The 18,640-nt window shown below is 34.2% G+C and overlaps 1 protein-coding gene across 1 annotated transcript; it reads left to right on the top strand.

Moving 5' to 3' along the window:
• Positions 1–689: 689 nt before the first annotated feature.
• LOC130949067 (uncharacterized) lies at positions 690–4,301 on the top strand. Its single transcript, XM_057877892.1, has 4 exons — positions 690–1,277; positions 1,319–2,203; positions 2,527–3,123; positions 3,252–4,301. The coding sequence occupies exons 1-4, from the start codon at positions 690–692 to the stop codon at positions 4,299–4,301; spliced, it is 3,120 nt and encodes a 1,039-aa protein (XP_057733875.1).
• The last annotated feature ends 14,339 nt before the right edge of the window (positions 4,302–18,640 follow it).

Genomic DNA, 18,640 nt, shown 5'->3' with positions numbered 1-18,640 from the left:
ATATCTCGTTCTTCTTTCCAGACTCTTTGCAATTCTATATATACATAAACGTCAAAATGAACAAACATCATTTAGTTCTATGCATAACGTGACAAATCAGAGTTAGCTCGATATTTTGTTCATTGATTTGACTAGCATGACAAGTCAGAATTAGTTTGATATTTCATTTATTAACTTGACTGAATATCGAAAAAGTCTAAAAATTAATATAATATTTAAAATTAAATCTCAGGTACTAATATAATAAATTTTAAATTTAAATGACTAAAATAATAAAAACTATAAATTTCAACAATTACTATAAAAATTGAGTCTATTTAATCATGTAAGAATAGTTTTATTGATACAACAGTGAAAGAATTTTATTAGTAGAAGATAATTTCAAAATTCATGATAAACGTCATATCTTTGAGCATTGTCATTTGCATTTTTTGTTTTCTATATGGAAACAAAAATGGTGATTAATGGAATGGTGAATTTTACTCGTGTGATACAAGAAGATAAATCATTGGAATTTTTTTCTTATATGAATAAATAAAATTATTATTTCCAAAAAAAATAGCATTATTTATTAGGATATAATATTTTTTTTAATATTACATGCAGTTTACCCATTAAATAGGCAATCTAAACTAGTTCGTTTGTAAAACTCTAGCAGAGAAAGAGTACGTACTCCGTACTTAAGGAGAATGAGAGAAGGAGAGAGCGGGGGCGAACAGTTGAGGATGAAACATGGTGAGGAAGATGGTCATGCCATCGGAAGAGATAAGGGGGAGAGCGTGGGTGGGTGTGTATCCGGTGTTAAGGAGGGTTCTTCTCGAGAGGGGTTAGAAAAGTCATCCAAGGTCTCTTTTCGAGATAAAGTCATTGGTGCAGAAAAGTCTAAGGCCTTTGCATTAGTAGGGTCTTTATCTGGATATGGTATCGCGACGGTTACAGGTAAGCAGGGTGATTCTCGTCCACCAAGTGTCAGTTTTACCAAGGAGGCAAAGAGTTGTCTGGCTGAACCTTATAAGGAAGCCATCGTGATCAAGGTGCTGGATAAGCATTATGGCTACACGGCTCTCATGCATAAGCTTCAGATAGTATGGCGCATCAAAGGAGGGTTTGATTTGTTGGATGTGGGGTTTGGATATTTTTTGGTTAAATTTGATATTGCTGCAGATCGTGAGAAAGTCATTCTTGGTGGCCCGTGGTTGATAGACGGTCACTATGTTGCAGTAAAGCCATGGGATGTGGATTTTAGGCCATGCAAAAAATCTTTTGGATCAATGCTGGTATGGATTCGAGTCTTGGACTTCCAATTTGGTGCTACTAGGAACAAGCAATGCTGCAAATTGCTTCTGCAATAGGGATTTCGGTGAAAGTAGATTTGGCCACTAAGCTTGCAGAAAGAGGAAAATATGCCCGAGCTTGTGTTCAAATTAATCTTGAGTTGCCTGTAATTAAACATATTATAGTGGAGGGTGTGACTTATGAAGTGGAGTATGAGAGTTTACAGTTGATTTGTGCTACTTGTGCACGGTATGGGCATGATAAATCGTTGTGCATGGAGAAGGAGTCCTTGGAAGGAAACGGAAATTCCTTTGGTGATGGAAAAAATAATGAATCCCCGACACTAGTGCCACACAACAATCATGAGATTCAAAAAGAGGCTAAATCAGAAGCTCGTGATTTAGGTGAGAATCCTCGTAATTTGTGTGAGAAATTAGGAGTTGTTAAAGGGAAGGATGTGGTTACAGAATCATTGGCTCTTCATGTGCCTGATGGTCATGTTAATGAGGCATGCATGGATGATGAAGAGGGCTGGCAACAAGTGCTGCGTAATGAAAAATTCACAATGGGCCAGTCATCAGGTTTGAAAGACCAAGATGAAAAGCAGCACAAGTTTGATTCGAGAAGGGTTCCAAGGCCCAATTTGCATGGTGATGGAGGCAAATCAATTGGCATTAGGATGGGGAAGCGAGAAAAACATGAAATTGCGCCATCTCCATCGCGCAGAACTCCTGCACGTCGTGAAATTTCTCTACGGAAGCGTCTTGGGCCTTCCTCCTTGCAGAACTCGCCAGTTGATAAAAATGATGGCACAACGGAGAAAACCTTAGTAGATGGAAGCATGGCAGGTGCAGTGTCAGGGGGTCCGAAGGTGGCAATTATTGAGGATCAGAGTGTGCCAGTACTGCAGGACAAACAACCTATTGAGGTTGGTGATTCTGTTTAGAGTTTATGTTCTTATTTATTCTGTCCCTATTATTTATGGATAGTTTAAATATGATTGTTTGGAATATTAGGGGTGCTTCTAATAAGTTAGCGCGGGTGCATTGTAAGGAACTTGTTAGGAAATTTAGACTTGTTTTATTTATTGTGGTTGAAACTCACTCCCCTTTTCAGCATTTAAAATTATTTTGGGAAAGGTTGGGGTATCACTCTGTTGGTATAGTAGAAGCAGAGGGGCATAAGGGAGGTATTTGGTTTCTATCCTCTATGAAGGGTGTTTGTTGTAAGTTCATTGATGCTTTTGATCAGGGTATTACTCTTGAGGTTCACTTTGATAATTTAATTTGGAGGTGTAGTGGTATTTATGGCAGTCCTCAATTTAAGAAAAGGGTTCTCCTTTGGGATTATCTTGTTGCACAATCCATGGTTTTTCAAGGACTTTGGATTGTTCTTGGTGATTTTAATGAAGTCAAATTTTCTCATGAATCTAAGGGCTGTCAATTTTCTCATCAAAGAGCAGACATGTTTGCTACTTCATTAGGGGATAGTGGTTTGTTTGATCTGAAGACTATTGGGAGGCAATTTTCTTGGTACAGGAGGGTGAAAAATTATGTTGACGTGGAAAAAAAGCTTGATCGAGTCTGTATAAATAGTAGTTGGGTATATATCTTTCCAGAAGCTTATGCAGAAGTTTTAAATAGGCTTCAGTCTGATCATTGCCCTATTCTGGTGCGTTGTAAAGGTCGTCCTCAGCCTAAAGGGAGTCGACCTTTTCGATTTGTTGCTGCTTGGGCTACTCATCCTGGGTATAGGGATATTGTGAACCAGTCATGGTGGTCTGGTAATAGAGGGATTCATGGCAAGCTTTCGGAAGTACAGAAGAATTCACTAGAGTTTAACTCGAAGGTATTTGGTAACATTTTTGTTAAGAAATGTGAATTAGAGCAGCAGATTAATTATTTACAAAAGCGTTTGGAAGTGGTGGATAGTATTTATCTGCGTCAGAAAGAGTGCTTGTTATAATAATACTCTAGTGCAAGAAGAGCTCCTATGGTTCCAAAAGTCCAGAGAGCAGTGGGTTAGGTTCGGGGATAGGAATACAAGATTCTTTCATATTCAAACTCTTGCGCGAAGGAAGCATAATAAGATTCATGGCCTTTTTCTCAAGGATGGAGTGGGAAACTGATCCAGAGGTTCTGAGTCAAGAAGCAGAGTCTTTCTATAAAAGCCTATTCTGTCATTTGGATGATGTTGATTTGGGTTGCCTTGGTGATGTGCCTCTTCCTTCTCTGAATGAGGAAGCTTGCAATAATCTTACAGCACCAGTTACTATGGAGGAAGTCAGAACAGCTGTTTTTCACATGAACTCTTTTAAAGCTCCGGGTCCTGATGGATTTCAAGCTTTCTTCTTCAAAGAATATTGGGAGATCATTGGTCTTGATGTTTGGAAGATGGTTAAGCAGGCATTCTCCGGTGTTACTCTTGATCCGAGAATGTTGGAGACTTTACTGGTTCTCATTCCAAAGGTTGAATTACCGGTATCTATGAAAGATTTCAGGCCTATTAGTCTCTGCAATGTAGTTTACAAGATCATCACAAAGGTCCTTGTTAATAGGCTTCGTCCTCATCTTGCGGAGATTGTTGGCCCGCTGCAAGGAGGATTTATTCCGGGACGAGGAACTCCTGACAACATCATTATTGCTCAAGAAGTCCTCCACTTTATGAAGAAGACTAAATCAAAGAAAGGCACACTGGCCTTTAAGATTGATCTGGAGAAAGCTTATGACAGAGTTGACCAGAGGTTTTTAGCTCATACCCTTAAGAGCTTTGGTTTTCCTATTCCTACACTTAATTCGATTATGAATTGTGTCACTGCTTCTTCTTTATCTATTTTTTGGAATGGGAGTCGTCTGAATGGCTTTACTCCTAGCCGAGGTCTTAGACAAGGAGACCCTTTGTCAGCCTATCTTTTTGTGTTGTGTATGGAGCGATTGGCATGCTTTATTAGTCATCAGGTTGATTTGGACTTGTGGGAGCCGGTTGCTATTTCTAGAGGGGGACCAAGAATATCCCACTTAATGTAAAACCCGGTTAATTAATGGCTAATTAACCCATAAATGAGAATTTATTCTAGAAAGCCCAAAATGTGATTTTTATGGCTAAATGTGATAGAGGAGATTGAGACGAGAATTTTGATATACCAATTTTATAGAATTCGGACCAAGATTGGACCGAACGGGCCAAACCGGGCCAACCGGACCCAAAGTGGGCCCTTGGCCCAACTAAACTAAACCAAAACCCTAGTTTTCAGCACTCTCTCTCCTCATTAGACACACACACGCGCTGAAATGGTGGAGGAGAAGGGAAGAACACTCTCTCAAGTTCTCTCCCTCACTTGATCTTCAAATTACCATAACTTTTGATCTAGAGCTCCGATTGTCGCACTGTTTGCGGCCACGCGTTCACCGCGGAGAGCTCTACAAAACCCATACAATCAATCTTGAGGTAAGCCACGTTTTGCTCTTCGAATTTCCAGCTTTGATTTCGAGTTTCATGAGCAAAAATATTGAGATTTTGGGCTCTTTAATATTATAGGACCCAACTCTCTTGAAAAAAAAGGTTAATCTTGTCTCCTTGGACCTTGGGTGTGGTAAGATTCTCAACCCTAGTGTAAATTGTTGTTCTATGATGTTTGGGTATTGAGATGGTTGTGTATGGGTATGATGATTGTGGCTTAGGTTGTGTACGTGTGAATATTGGAGCTTGATTGGTGATTTTGAAAAGCTTGAAAAAGGATTTGGTGGTGAAAAATCTGTTCTTGGAAGTGTTGAGGCCTTGAGAGCTTGAGGAAAAAGTGGTTTGGAAGTGCTCCGGTTGAGCTTGGGAAATCGGCTAAGGTATGGTCTCGGTTTCCCGTATCTAATATGTAATGTGGTAGGAAATACTTAGGCTAGAGGCCCTAAGATAGGCATTGAATTGTTGATGTTGTTGAATGGTTGAAATATATGATGTGGTCATATATGTGATGATGATTATTGATGCCTTGATGGTATGATGTATGAGAAATTATGCATGTTGTGATATATGCTTGATGATTGATTATGGTTGAATTGTGGGTGGAACCATGTTGATGGTGAGTATGATATTGATTGTGTATAATGATGACTTAATGGAATTGGTGTTGTTGAAAATTGGCATGAGGAAGAGTATATAATATGTCAATGTGTTTGAGTTTGAGCTACTTGGGTGAAGTGGGTTAAAATGATGGGATAGTGATTTTGTGAATTGTGGTAAAGTGTCAATGTATGAGTTGAGGAGGCTTGATGTTGAATTTGATATATTTTGATTGATTTCAAAGAAAAGGGATGAAATTGGCATGTTTTGAATGATTTTGAAAAGAGTTGAAAATGACTTGTTTTGAAAATGGCACTTTGTGGTTTTGTATGAAAAATATGGGTTTGGGCATACTTTGGTGGGACATAAATTGGACTACAGATCTCCGTTTTGTGCCAAATCTGTTTAGAAATGAAATTGGATCCGGGATGTCCATGCCGTTCGAAGAACGGGTGAAAAACGATTTAAAATGAGAAAGTTATGTCCGTTGGAAGATTGGGGGTTGAATATATGAATTCTACAGTTTTGAACTTAGAAAATTTGTAGCAGAATGACCCCCCGTGCGTAGGCGCACTTGGCACGTACGCGCCGTTTTTCTAGAAAGCGCCATTCACGCGTGCGCGTGGTGTGCGCGGGCGCACCGATGTGCTGCACCCAATGCCCAGCCATTTTCCAGAGAGTTGTGCCAGAACTGTGCCAGATTTGTGCCTTGGGCACGAGAGCACCCACGCGTACGCGTGGCTGACGCGTGCACGTCGCTTTGCTATTTTTCAATCCAAGCGTTAGCGTGCATGATGCATACGCGTCGATGAGTTTTGTGGCCATCCACGCGTGCGCGTGGAGTGCGCGTACGCGTGGCCCTGTTTTCATCCCAAAGTTAATTTTTGAGTTTTAAAAGCCAAATTTCATACTTCTAAGCCTCCGATCTCACCACTTATGTCTTAAATCATTATGATATGCCTAGCAATGAGAAAAGGGGCTAGGGAATGTGGTAACTTGCGAGTGAAGCAAGGAAAAAATGAATGATCAATAAGGATCAAAGATGATTATGCGAGATGCGGAGGATGGCGGTGGGAGTGCTTGTTAAGCCATGGGTCGAAGGGCCATAATTATTGATGAATTGGCTGGTTATGGATTTAACCGTGAGCCGGATGGCTAGATTATTGCCGTGTTACGGCGAAGCCATGATTATGGCTATGTATAAATGCATATATGCTGTTGAATGAATTCTGAATGTTGCACTTCCACTGTTGGAGATGAGAGTTTTCCTAGAAGGAAGCAGTGGCTAGCCACCACGTGCTCCAGGTTGAGACTCAAAGCTCTTTTGACCCTATGTTGTAAGGGTGGCCGGGCACTATGAAAGCCCCAGATGAGCTCGCCCCCGTAAATATTCACCAGTGAAGGTGATGGATATAGATCATGATTATAATCAAGTTTATGATGAGTATAACTCGAGTTGGGGATGCGCGACAGAGGGACAGTCCAATGGTTAGCTACCAGGACTTGTCGGGTTGGCTTTATAACTGACAGATGATATCATCAGCCATTAGAGACAGGCATTCATCATATGCATACTATGTGAATTGTTTGAGACTGCTTATTTGACTGCATATTACTTGCTAATTGTCTAAATGCCTTATCTGTTCCTATTTGTATATCTCTTGTTTGAAATAACTGTGTTTGCTATATTATACTCCTGCTGGTGGTTGGGAGGTCTGAAGGAATTGGAAAGAAAAGTATTAGTTAGACTGAAGAATCTTTAGTCAGATGCCCTTTATGGTTTAGCTTGTTTATAACCTTTGAAGTATCTGGAGGAAGTTCTAGGATTACCTTCGGCTTTCCTCTTTTATTATTATATATGTGGAGAGGAAGTTCTAGGATTACCTTCGGCTTTCCTCTATTTCTCGGAATTCTATTTTGGTTGATCTGTTTTGTTTAGATACTTTTATCTTCATTAAATAATACAAACTGTGATGACTTTTCTTAGAGGAGATTTTGGAGAATAGTTTTTTTGTATTTTGTGTCCCTTTGGGTTTCCTTTGGGGTTTCCTTATTTTATCATATGTATATATTGCTATACTCGGATCGGTTATCTTCGCAACTGGATCTTGAGTCTTGATATTCATGTTTTTGACACTCCTTTGTATATATATAATCTCGCGTTGGTTTATTCTATGTTCGTTATGTTATCGAATGGAGTGTTGCGCTTTCGAGTTGCGATTTTTGTATACCCCTTTTTTCTACAAAGGCTCCTAGTTATAAACCCTTTTTACTATACGTACTAAATTTTTATTTTAGAGGTCGTAATACCTTGCCATCTCTGAATTATGACTTAAGCATAAGACTCTGTATGGTAGGGTGTTACACTTAATGTTTGCGGATGACTTGCTTCTATTCTGTAAAGCTGCAAAGAGACAAGTGCAAAATGTGATGTTGGTTTTAGAGACTTTTTGCAAAGCATCTGGGATGAAGATTAATGTGGAGAAGTCTAAAGCGCTTTGCTCTAAGAATGTCTCTGCAACAAGGAAGAGGTTTTCACTGGGGTATCCTCTATGATTTTCCAGGACTTGGGCAAGTATCTTGGAGTTACCCTTAGCCATTCTAGGGTGACTCGTTCAGCTTTCAATGGTGTCCTGGATAAGATTCGGAGTAGGCTAGCAAGCTGGAAAGGGAGTTTACTCAATCGGGCTGGTAGACTCTGCTTGGTTAATTCTGTTGCCGCCGCTATTCCCACGTACCAGATGCAGGTCTCTATTTTTCCCAAATGAATCATTAGTAAATTGGAGTCTATGATGAAGAATTTTCTTTGGAAAGGACAAGTTGATGGAAGAGGATTGAATCTTGTTAGTTGGAAGGTACTGGTTACTCCAAAAAAATATGGAGGTTTGGGGATTAGAGATCCTTATTGTGTAAATATTGCTCTTCTGGAAGCTTTTGGACTTTTTCCAGCAGCCAAACAAGCTATGGTCCAATTGTTGGATGCCAAGTACCGATCATCTCTATGACTATTTTAGTTATCCTAAGAACAAGGACTCTCCTATTTGGAGGTGTCTTTGCAAGCTTGGAAAGTGTTGAAGGATGGGTTGCTTGGTGTATTGGAGATTTGAACTAGAATTTTTGGTTTTCTAGCTAGAGGAGGGAAGGACGGTTATCTAATGAGATGGATTATGTTCACATTTCTTATTCGAATCTCCGGATACAGGATATTTGGTCGGTTGGTAGGTGGCATTTGGATACTCTTTATTCTCCTTTATCTCAAAATCTGAAAGGTAATATTCTCTCTTACAATCCAGATGAACAAGCAGGTCCGAAAGTGGGTCGGTATTGGAGTGGGTCTACTGCCAAAGTCTATAACTCACGCAATGGTTACTTGTGGTTGTGTAAGCAGCTGTTTGGTTGGGAGGAGCGGGAGAATTGGCTTTGGCTTTGGCATCAGCTTGTTCCGGAAAAGCATAAGTTTTTTGGCTTGGTTGTGTCTTAAGGAGGCTCTTCCTACTGCAAGTTTTGGCTTTAGAATAGGGATGTCGTCATCGGATAGGTGTCCAAGATGTCTTTCTAGCCAGGAATCAGTTTTACATTATATTTGGGATTGTCCAAAAGCTCAGCTTGTCTGGCATAGGTTGGATATTTCTTGTCATCCTTTGGATTTGAAGAACTGGTTCTTGTATCATAGCAGAGAGCATCCGTTCAAGTTCTTTTCGGGACTTTGGTGGATATGACGAGCAAGGAATAATGACATATTTAATCCCCATGAAACTTGGCCTCCGAAAAAAGTGATTTGTCTGGCATTAACTTCAGAAAATGAGCTTAGAAATAATTTTGAATTACAACGTATGTCCCTTCCCTCTACTCTAAATGGTTTTTGGAATCCCCCATCCATTGGTACTTTTAAGATTAATTGTGATGCTAGTTATTTTGGTTCGGGTGATAGTGTTGGTTTTACTTGTGTTATTAGAGATTGTAATGGGAGCTGGCAAAGGGGGTGTTTGGGAATGATTGAGAGTAATAGTATTCTTCAAGGAGAATTATTTGCTATTTGGAGAGGATATCTCTTAGCTTGGGATGTGGGTCAACGAGATGTTATTTGTGAAACGGATTGTGTGGAAGCATTTAATCTTGTTACTCAAGATGGTTTTGGGTTTATTGATCCATTGGTGCTCAAAATAAGAGATATCATGCATTGGAATTGGCGTGTTGACTTTTGTTTGATTATGAGAGATGCAAATACGGTGGCAGATACTATGGCAAAGATGGCGATGAAGTTACAACTTTCACATGTGGAGCTTCTTTCACCTTGGGAGGAGTTTAAGAGTAGTCTTAAACGGGACTGCCCCTCTATTTAAGCAGTTTCTTGTTTTGTTTGTTTTGTTTTTCTTTGTTTAATTTATTTCAGTCACCAAAAAAACTAGTTCGTTTGATGAGGTAATTTGTATATTTAACACTAATAAAATCTTTTATTTTAAATTTTTAAATTTAAAATTAATGATTTAAAATAATTATTTTATTTTTATTAAATTTAATTAAACTATTAATTTAAATTATATCTATTTAAATTAGTTAAATAAAATTAGATCAATTAAAAAAATAAAAATCAAATCAATACAATTTAAATCGTACTAAATTATATTAAATTGGAGTGTAGCCACACACAAATTGCTTATTAATTAGACGAACTGCATGCAATGTTAAAAAAACCGTATCCTAATAAATAATGCTCTTTTATTTTTTTAAAATAATAATTTTTTTATTTATATAAAAAAATTCTAAATCATTAAAAGCAAAATTTTGTTCCGAGACAAAAAGTGTGGGATGGTAACATTTAGAGGTATTTATGAGCGGGAGCGAGTTGAGTTTAATTAAATTTAAATCCAACTCTAACAGGATATCGAATAATCTGACAAGGACCTAAAATATTTTGAATTAAATTAGGTCGATTTGATGTACAAGTAATATATATAAATTTGTAAATTTTATATAATAAATTAATAAAATTTTACTCTTAAAATTTTTTTAATAAATATTATATTATATTTATATTAAAATATATTATTTTAAAATAAAAACAATATTATATAATATAAAATAGAGTAAACCTTCAATCTGCCCCTTAATAATTTCACAAATCCTCATTCCACCCTTTGTCGATTGGAAAATGACATTGCGATTTCTTACAATTAATTCTGTGAGACATTATGCTCTCTATTAATGACATATCTCTGTTTAGAATTAACGAATCTTGCATGTGTCAAACAACCATTTAAACGAACAAATCACCCCATGATAAGTTAGCAGAACGCTACTGTTTTGCACATCTTAAAACACTTTACTTCTTTTTTCTTCCTTTCGTTGTTCATCCCACCACAATCACACCTCCTCACTCCACCCCAACTGTCACTACCTCACATCCTCACCTCCATCATCATCTAATATTTGCCATTGCATCTCACTAACACCTTTTAATGTCACCACAAACTTATCCCCTCCTCATCCATCATCTACATCATCTTCTTTCACCATACTTCTTTCGCTCCACCTTGACTATGTCTAACTTTGCCTTTCACCCCTCATTTTCATCAACAATAATATCACCATTTCTCAACTCTAACAACAATAAAATCATCAGCTGCAACATCAATTTTTTTCTTTTAAATAAACTAAAACATAGATCTAAAATTAATGAAATTTTAAAAATTATAAAAAACAAAACAGACGAATAAGAGAGCGAGAGAGAAAGAGAGAGAAGATACGGCGAAAACTAAATGGAGTGAAATATGGATCTAATGGGTATATTGTATTATTGTAAGGATGAGTGAGACCATGAGAATGGACCGGGGACAAAATTAAGGAGTAGAAATGGAGGTGGGCATAGTGAAAGTAGGGTAAGTGGTGACAGTAAAGTGAGGGGTTGTAGTTTGAGAGAGATAAAAATGATAGAGTGGTGCGTTGGTGGTAGTGGCAGCGTTGGAGGTAGCAATAAAATACAATGGCAGAAGAAGAAGAAAGGAAGAAGAAGTAGTAAAACGACAATGTTCTTAATTAACAGTATACGTAGGCAAGATTCCTTAGTTTTGAACAAAGATATTAACATAGGAGTATAATGTCTGACAGAATTAATCATAAAGAGCCACAATATCATTTTTCAATTGATGAGGGGTAGAATAGAAATTTGTAAAATGATAAGAGAATCAGTTGAGATTTTACTCTATAAAAAATATTGATTAAAATATGAAAAAATATTTTTATTATAAAAAATAATTTTAAGCTAGACTGAGTAATCCAAAGTATAAACTAAAGTTGACTAAAAAAAAATACCAGATAAAACTAACAAATTCAAATTCAATAAAATATATTTCGGATTTAAATCAAATTTTAGAACGGACCAAACTTAAATATCCCTATTACACTTGTCCTACTCAGTAAATTATTGGATAGAGTAAATAGGTAAAAAAAAGGTTAGAAAAATGCTAAATATGTAGTTAAAGGTATTGGATTTTTTATTTAAATAAATAAAATAAATTTAATAATTATTAAAATAAATAATTTAAAAAATATTTATTGAAATAAATATGCCTCTCTTATCTCGTTTATACTGTAAATAAAATAATTTTGCATGTGAGATAAGAGAGAGGTATGTGATACGTATTTATCTCGTTTACACTATAAACGAAATATATGAACGAAATATACATATATGCATTTTTTTAAAAAAAATTGAAAATAATAAAAATATTAATAATATCAATAATCCAAACTTTTGACATGCAATTAGTATATAAAAAAATTGGTAGAAGAGATTAAAATGGATATGTTTGATCAATTAGTACTCAAAAAGGTTGATGGGATAGTGGGAAGAAAAATTGAAACGGTTATCTCTCACGTTATCTCCCATTATCCACGTAAAAGATGACCGTTTCAATTCTCTCCCCACTATTCCATCAATCTCTCATAACAATTGACAAACGGTTATTTTTATTTTTTAAATTTAAATCAATCTAATTGGATTATAATTTAATTTAAAATTTTTTAAAATGAATATACTTGTAACTGCTCATTATTAACAGTGTGCTAGAAACATGTGTCGATTATTAACTGTCCATTATTAATAGTGTGTTGAAAATGTGTGCTCATTATTAAAGCTCTATATTTAGACTCCAACCCTCAGTCATTTGTTATAATTCATTCGTTTCTATGTTCTCTCTCTCTTTATCTTTCTATTTTGTTCGCATGGATAACAATCAGTTCCTTTTAGTTGTAATTTATCCTAATGAGATAGTAAGAAATAATGATGAAGGAGTAATTTTTTAGGCTAATTCAACTGTGATATTGTGCACTTATCATGTTGATACTCTACATGTGTTAAAAATGGTCATACTGAGCAGCATGGGAGAATAGATTTCAAGGAGATTGGACGGGTTGCATATAGATTTTTACATCCGAGTGGTAGATTTACTAACAAGTTATTCTAACTTAAAGCTAATCAACACATGAAGGTAATGTTCGACGTACATACAAGGCTAATGCCATAACATGTGATGAAGTGGTATGCTGCGGTTCGTGACGTGGGTGGTAGTGGTGGGCCGTCCTCCTCGAGTCTTCAAGTAGTCCCACTGGATGCAAGACCAATCCACTTTGCTCAGCCTCGTGATAGTGTTGAAGAAGACGACAGCGAGGATGATTTGGATTATGTTGCTGAAACTAGGACAACACCTCTCCATGTATAAGTCTCTCCAGCACTGTCAGGAACAATTTGCTGTAACTGAAAATTTTCGTATGGTATCCATCAAAACTAGTGAAATCGCATATAGTACAATAATTAGGTACGAAAGACCAATTTTAGAATAAAATAGAAAACAAAACATCTTGTACCTCATCAAATATGGAAGCATCAATACGACGGCGTAAACTTTGAATCCTACCATTATATTGATCCTTATTTTGTTGTCTCAGTCCTGCTAACGTACGCACAATAAAAATAATTAACAGTATTAAAAATTTATAATAATTAATAAAGGTTATTCTAGTCACTATTTATAAGATGTTAAATTACTATTAATAATTAATTATTACATAGGTAACTATAAGTGGAAACCTAATAACAGTATATCCTGCGGACAAAATGACGAGAATCTATAGTAGATCCAAGACACAAGAAGCGGCATGCACCCCACAATGTCAGTCATGTCACGTCTATCAGTGGTGCAAAGTGAGTGGTACGTGTATGCCAGGAATGCAGACCCCTAAGACAACTACTTGCAACGATCGAAATCCTCCAACAACGATAACTATCTCAAAGGAACAAGTGTAGTTGACTTGTCCCATTGTCCGTGAAAAAATACTCCTGATGAGCATCATCAAATAGCACCTGACATACTTACGGAGTATATTTAAATCTGTCCCAAGTAGAATGTGTGAAACCCTGTTTCTCAGTCAGGTCATCCTTAAACCGCAAACTTGCTTCTTGTCTTCTGGTTGTGGTGGCGACCTATTGCAAAGAAAATTCTCAATCCACTCCCATGTGGGGTGTCCATGGTACTATTGGAAGTCTCTGGTACAACTCCCATTGGCTCACCCTCATTGCACAGACCAAGATGATAAGCAACATCTTGGAACATAATGCTGACCTCACCCCATGAAAAATAAAAATTGTGAGTTTCAAACCTCCAATGCTCGATAAATATAGAGATTAAGAAATTGTCAAATATAAAATTCCTCAACTCTACTGCATGTCCAAATCCAACATCACTAATATAAGGCAAAAGGATGTCCGGCGTAGGACACCCAAAATCACATGGCATGGTAACAACAACCTAGACCTCTGCAATTGTCGCAATATTTACTCTTGCAAATTAATCTCGTCTAACCCATTATATAGATTTAATAATTATTGAATATACTAAACCTAGTAGATAAATATCGTCAATAAAAAAACTTGAAACAAGTTTTAAAAATAAGTATTAAATATAAAAAGAAACTTGAAGCAAGATTTAAAAAATAAATCATTTATGTTCCACTGTTCTAACTTAACTATTGGTTTTCTATATGATATCAATCCAACGATATATTTTAGCAAAAAAATATGATCAAACAATTATTTTATTTGAATAATATATTTATTTAGATAAATATATTTATTTAGTACATCCAATAATATATTTATTTAATTTAGCTAATATACTATTCTACGTTTAAGTTTTAACTATTAAAATTATTTAAGTTAAATTAAAATTATTTTTAAAAATATTAACACCTACTCTACATACCTAAGTTAATAAAACTTCTAACTAACCGACTCAAAATATCTAATACATTAACTAAATATTTACTTAAAAAAAAAAAAACTAATCTCAAAGTCTAAAATTCCAATTTTGCACTAAGTCACATTCAGTCAGTTGATATCTCTACTGGAAATATATTATTGGGGCCATTTGTACTTCAGTAACTCGAACTAACTAAAGGTGTTACAAAGTTATTAAACTTTCTAAAATTCTTCAAATGAATGAAAATCTCGGTTGGAATCAATATATATAAATCTTTGATTATATTTTGAGTGTTGTCATCCTAATTTCTATTTTGACGGTATCTCGAATGTTGTGACCTGCGTCATTTTTTAAATGCATCTCGGTGTCTAATATTTATTTCTTCACCAATAACGTATCTCGAGTGCATCCTGAATACGTCAAAATTTTTACGTGTCATATTTCGAGATTTTAGTATCTAGAATATGTCCACATTATATTTCTCACAATATCTAAAATGTAATACGTTATTTATTTAAATAATTATTCTACCATTTATATCAATAAATTATATAATTATTTAATTTAAATAAAAAATTCTAATTTTGTTAGGAGACTAGATTCTTTGGATGCCATTTAGTACGTACGGTAGAAAGTCGAAACATTTACTGAGATGATAGTAGAAGGTGTTCAGCAGATTTTACGCTTGATTTGGTTTTTTGTTTTTGTTTTGCGTGCCACAAAAACCAAAACGAAAAAATAATAGAATTTTGGCATTTAACAATCATTTTCCGTCTAAGATGCAAACCAAAAAAATAATAATAAGATTTCCATTTTGTTGTTTAGCCACAGTATCAACATCGTTGATCATTACTGCAAAGATAAACATGGCAGATGTAACATCAGCTGCTTTCCAGTGGAGACCAGGTCCGCGAATAAATCTAAAGTAAGAAAGACAATAAGGTAGAATAATCATATTTTTTATTTATTTTTTAATTAAAGAAAGGAGTAGTTAAGGACAGATAGGTTTCTAAAATAGGATGCAATGCATATATAAGTTTCTAAGAAAAAAAATTGATATACTGCTAATATAATAATTTGTTATTTAATTAAATTAATACATTTAAATAAAATTTTAATGAATAAATTTAAAAATTAATTATTTTAATAATGCAGTAATATATAATTAGTTATTTGTGTAAATTTATTTTACATTATTGATACATTAAAATTAAATTAAAAAATAAATAAATTCTTAAGAAATTATAGTTTGAAAAGTTTCATACAAAATGAAATAGAAGATTGATGAAAATGAAAAATGAAACGTACTTAACATTATTGTACTTCTTTTAAAAAGTATATATAAGTATAGCATTTTAATTTTTTTTAGAGAATTTATTTTAGACGATTTTTTTCCCTCTCAAGTCCTATATAAAATATCACAAAATCTTATTAGAAGAATCTTAGTTGGTGCTTTAATTTCCTTTTAAGGAAAAAAAAAACTTATAAGTTATCATAAAATTCTCTAGAGATCTATTTGTAAAGTTGTATGTATTATTGCACTACAAGAAATTGACAAATTAGCGACGGATTTTTGCGAGAAATATTTTTTGTCACTAATCCGTCACTAACTTGCGAGAAATTAGTGATGCACTATCGACAAAATTAATGAGCGGTCACAAAATATCCGAACTTGAGAAAAGCGACTGATTAGCAAGAGATTCACGAGTAAGTTTGTTTCTCGCAAATTGACTTTTGTAGCTAAAAAAAGAGCGAGAAAAATTTTCTCGCTAATTTGTCACAAATTAATTAGCGAGTGACAATGTTCTAGCAAATCAGTCACTTAGGGGTTCAATCGAATAAAAGTAAAATAGCGAGAGATATTATTGTCACTATTCTGTCGCAATTGTTTGATATATAATTAGCGAGAAACAATTCACACACTAGTTCGTCGCTAAATAAACTTTGTGCAAAAAGTCTAATTAGTGAGGAACAATATTACTAGCTAATCCGTCACAAAGACTTGGAATACATTTTGCGATGGACAATTTTCTAGCTAATTTGTCACCAAAGTTTTTATTTTTAGCGAGCAACTAGTTTCTCGCTAATTTGTCGCATAATATTGTCAAATTCAAAATTAGGATAGCGACAAAAAATAGTCGTCGCTAACTCGTTGCAATGTATAAATCATTCAGCTAGGAAAGTGTTCCTTGCTAATTAGTCGCTAAAGTGGAAATACGGATATTGAGCACCTAGGACCTAAGTAGCGAGAAATTTGCGACCGTTTAACAACTGACATACTTCGTTCGCTGATTTAAAGTCGCTGATTAGTGAGCGAAATATATTTGTCGCTAAGTTGTCGCAAGTTTAGTTTAGCGAGTGACTTGGCAACTGCAATTTTGTTGCAAAGCAAAAGCTATATCCTATCTATTTTGTAGCAAATTACTCGCTAATCTCGTTGGAAATCCGTCGCAGAGTTATACCAAATCCAAAACTAATCGAGAAAATTTTAGAAGTAAGTGGTCGCAATTGAGTCACTAATCAAAAGCTTATTTAGTGAGGAATTAGCGACTGCTTAATAACTGATAGACTTTCCTTGCTTATTTCATGTTGCTACTAATTTGTGAAGGAAAACATTAATCCTTATTCTATCCTTATTTCATGATGTTACTAATCGCTAACCTCTATATAAATCCATGTAAAATTCATGAAAAGTTTGAAACAAATTTGCCAAGCACGCTAATGTAATTTGTCACAATTTTGTCACTAATCTAAGTCTATTTTAAATGAGAGAATAATTAAAGTCCCAAAGTCGTGACTAATAATTAGCTAGCTAATTTTTAATAACTAATAACTTATAATATTCTAATAAGATGTCAATTCTCAAAAATTTCACAAACAACACAAATAAAAAGCTTTTCCTTAAAAATGGTATTTTTTCCTAATTAGATCAGAAATTTATCGTTATTTTTAATGAGAAGTTTCTTGTTAATTTGAATTGAAGTTTAAAATTAGTATCATTTAAAGACAAATTTAAAAATTTAATACTTTAGGAAATAGGAGCATAATAATAATAATTTTCATTCATAAAATATACTAGAAAAATATATAATAAATAAGATAATTAAATTGTTATATATGAGGATTTATTTGCATATGATCGTACAAGTATTATTATTAATTAAATAAAATTATTTTGAAATTCATTCAATAAATATTAATCTAAACTAGCTCTTGAATTAATTTGTAATCGTAACTCACATTAGTCTTTGGGTTGATTTTCGTTGACGATGTGTTAATTTGATACATTAACTTGCTGCAATTTTGATTTTTCGCTCAGGTTCTATATGATCGAGACCTATTAGAGCTTTTAGAAGCTTGATTGCTGCTCCATAGTTCCAAAATTTTCAAATTATACTTGTTATTTCCGTCTTTGTGAGAATATTGAGAGTCCGTCAAATTTATAGAAGGTCTAGTAGATCTCAGTCACATAAAACTTAGGCGAGGAGCTCAAATAATAACAAATTAATATGCAAATTTCAGGGGCAAATTGAATATTAACTCAATTTTCAATAACTAAACTACATTGCTACAAGAAGTAATTAATACGTATGTATAGGAATAGGTTTTTAAGAATATATATATATAATGACTATATTTACATTTATTATTAAATTTAATAAATAATACTAACAAATATATTAGGCATATATTTTTAAGAATACAAATTATTTTAATTTATTTATTTTAATATAAGATTATTGATATTTATATAAATATTTTTGTATTTATTAAAATTTTTTATCTATTTTATAAAGAACTTTTTAAAAGTTAATTTTTTTTAAAAAATTAAAATAAAAATTTAAAAACAAAAGAAAAAAAATTATAACTCAAAAAATAAAATAAGGTATATTAATTTAAAAAAACATTTAATTTCAAAAATTGAAAACGGATGTATAAGCGCACTTTTTATTATTTTAAATAAAAATTTGCGTATCAGCGCCAATACTTCAAATAAAAAATTGAAAATTCCATTTTCTCCGCAGTGGATCCATTATAAAGACGACTCTTCT

This window comes from Arachis stenosperma, chromosome 9 (genome assembly GCF_014773155.1).
Source record: "Arachis stenosperma cultivar V10309 chromosome 9, arast.V10309.gnm1.PFL2, whole genome shotgun sequence".
Lineage (NCBI taxonomy): Eukaryota > Viridiplantae > Streptophyta > Magnoliopsida > Fabales > Fabaceae > Arachis > Arachis stenosperma.
The sequence above is the reverse complement of the archived record's forward strand: the minus strand, read 5'-3'. Positions and strand labels throughout refer to the sequence as shown.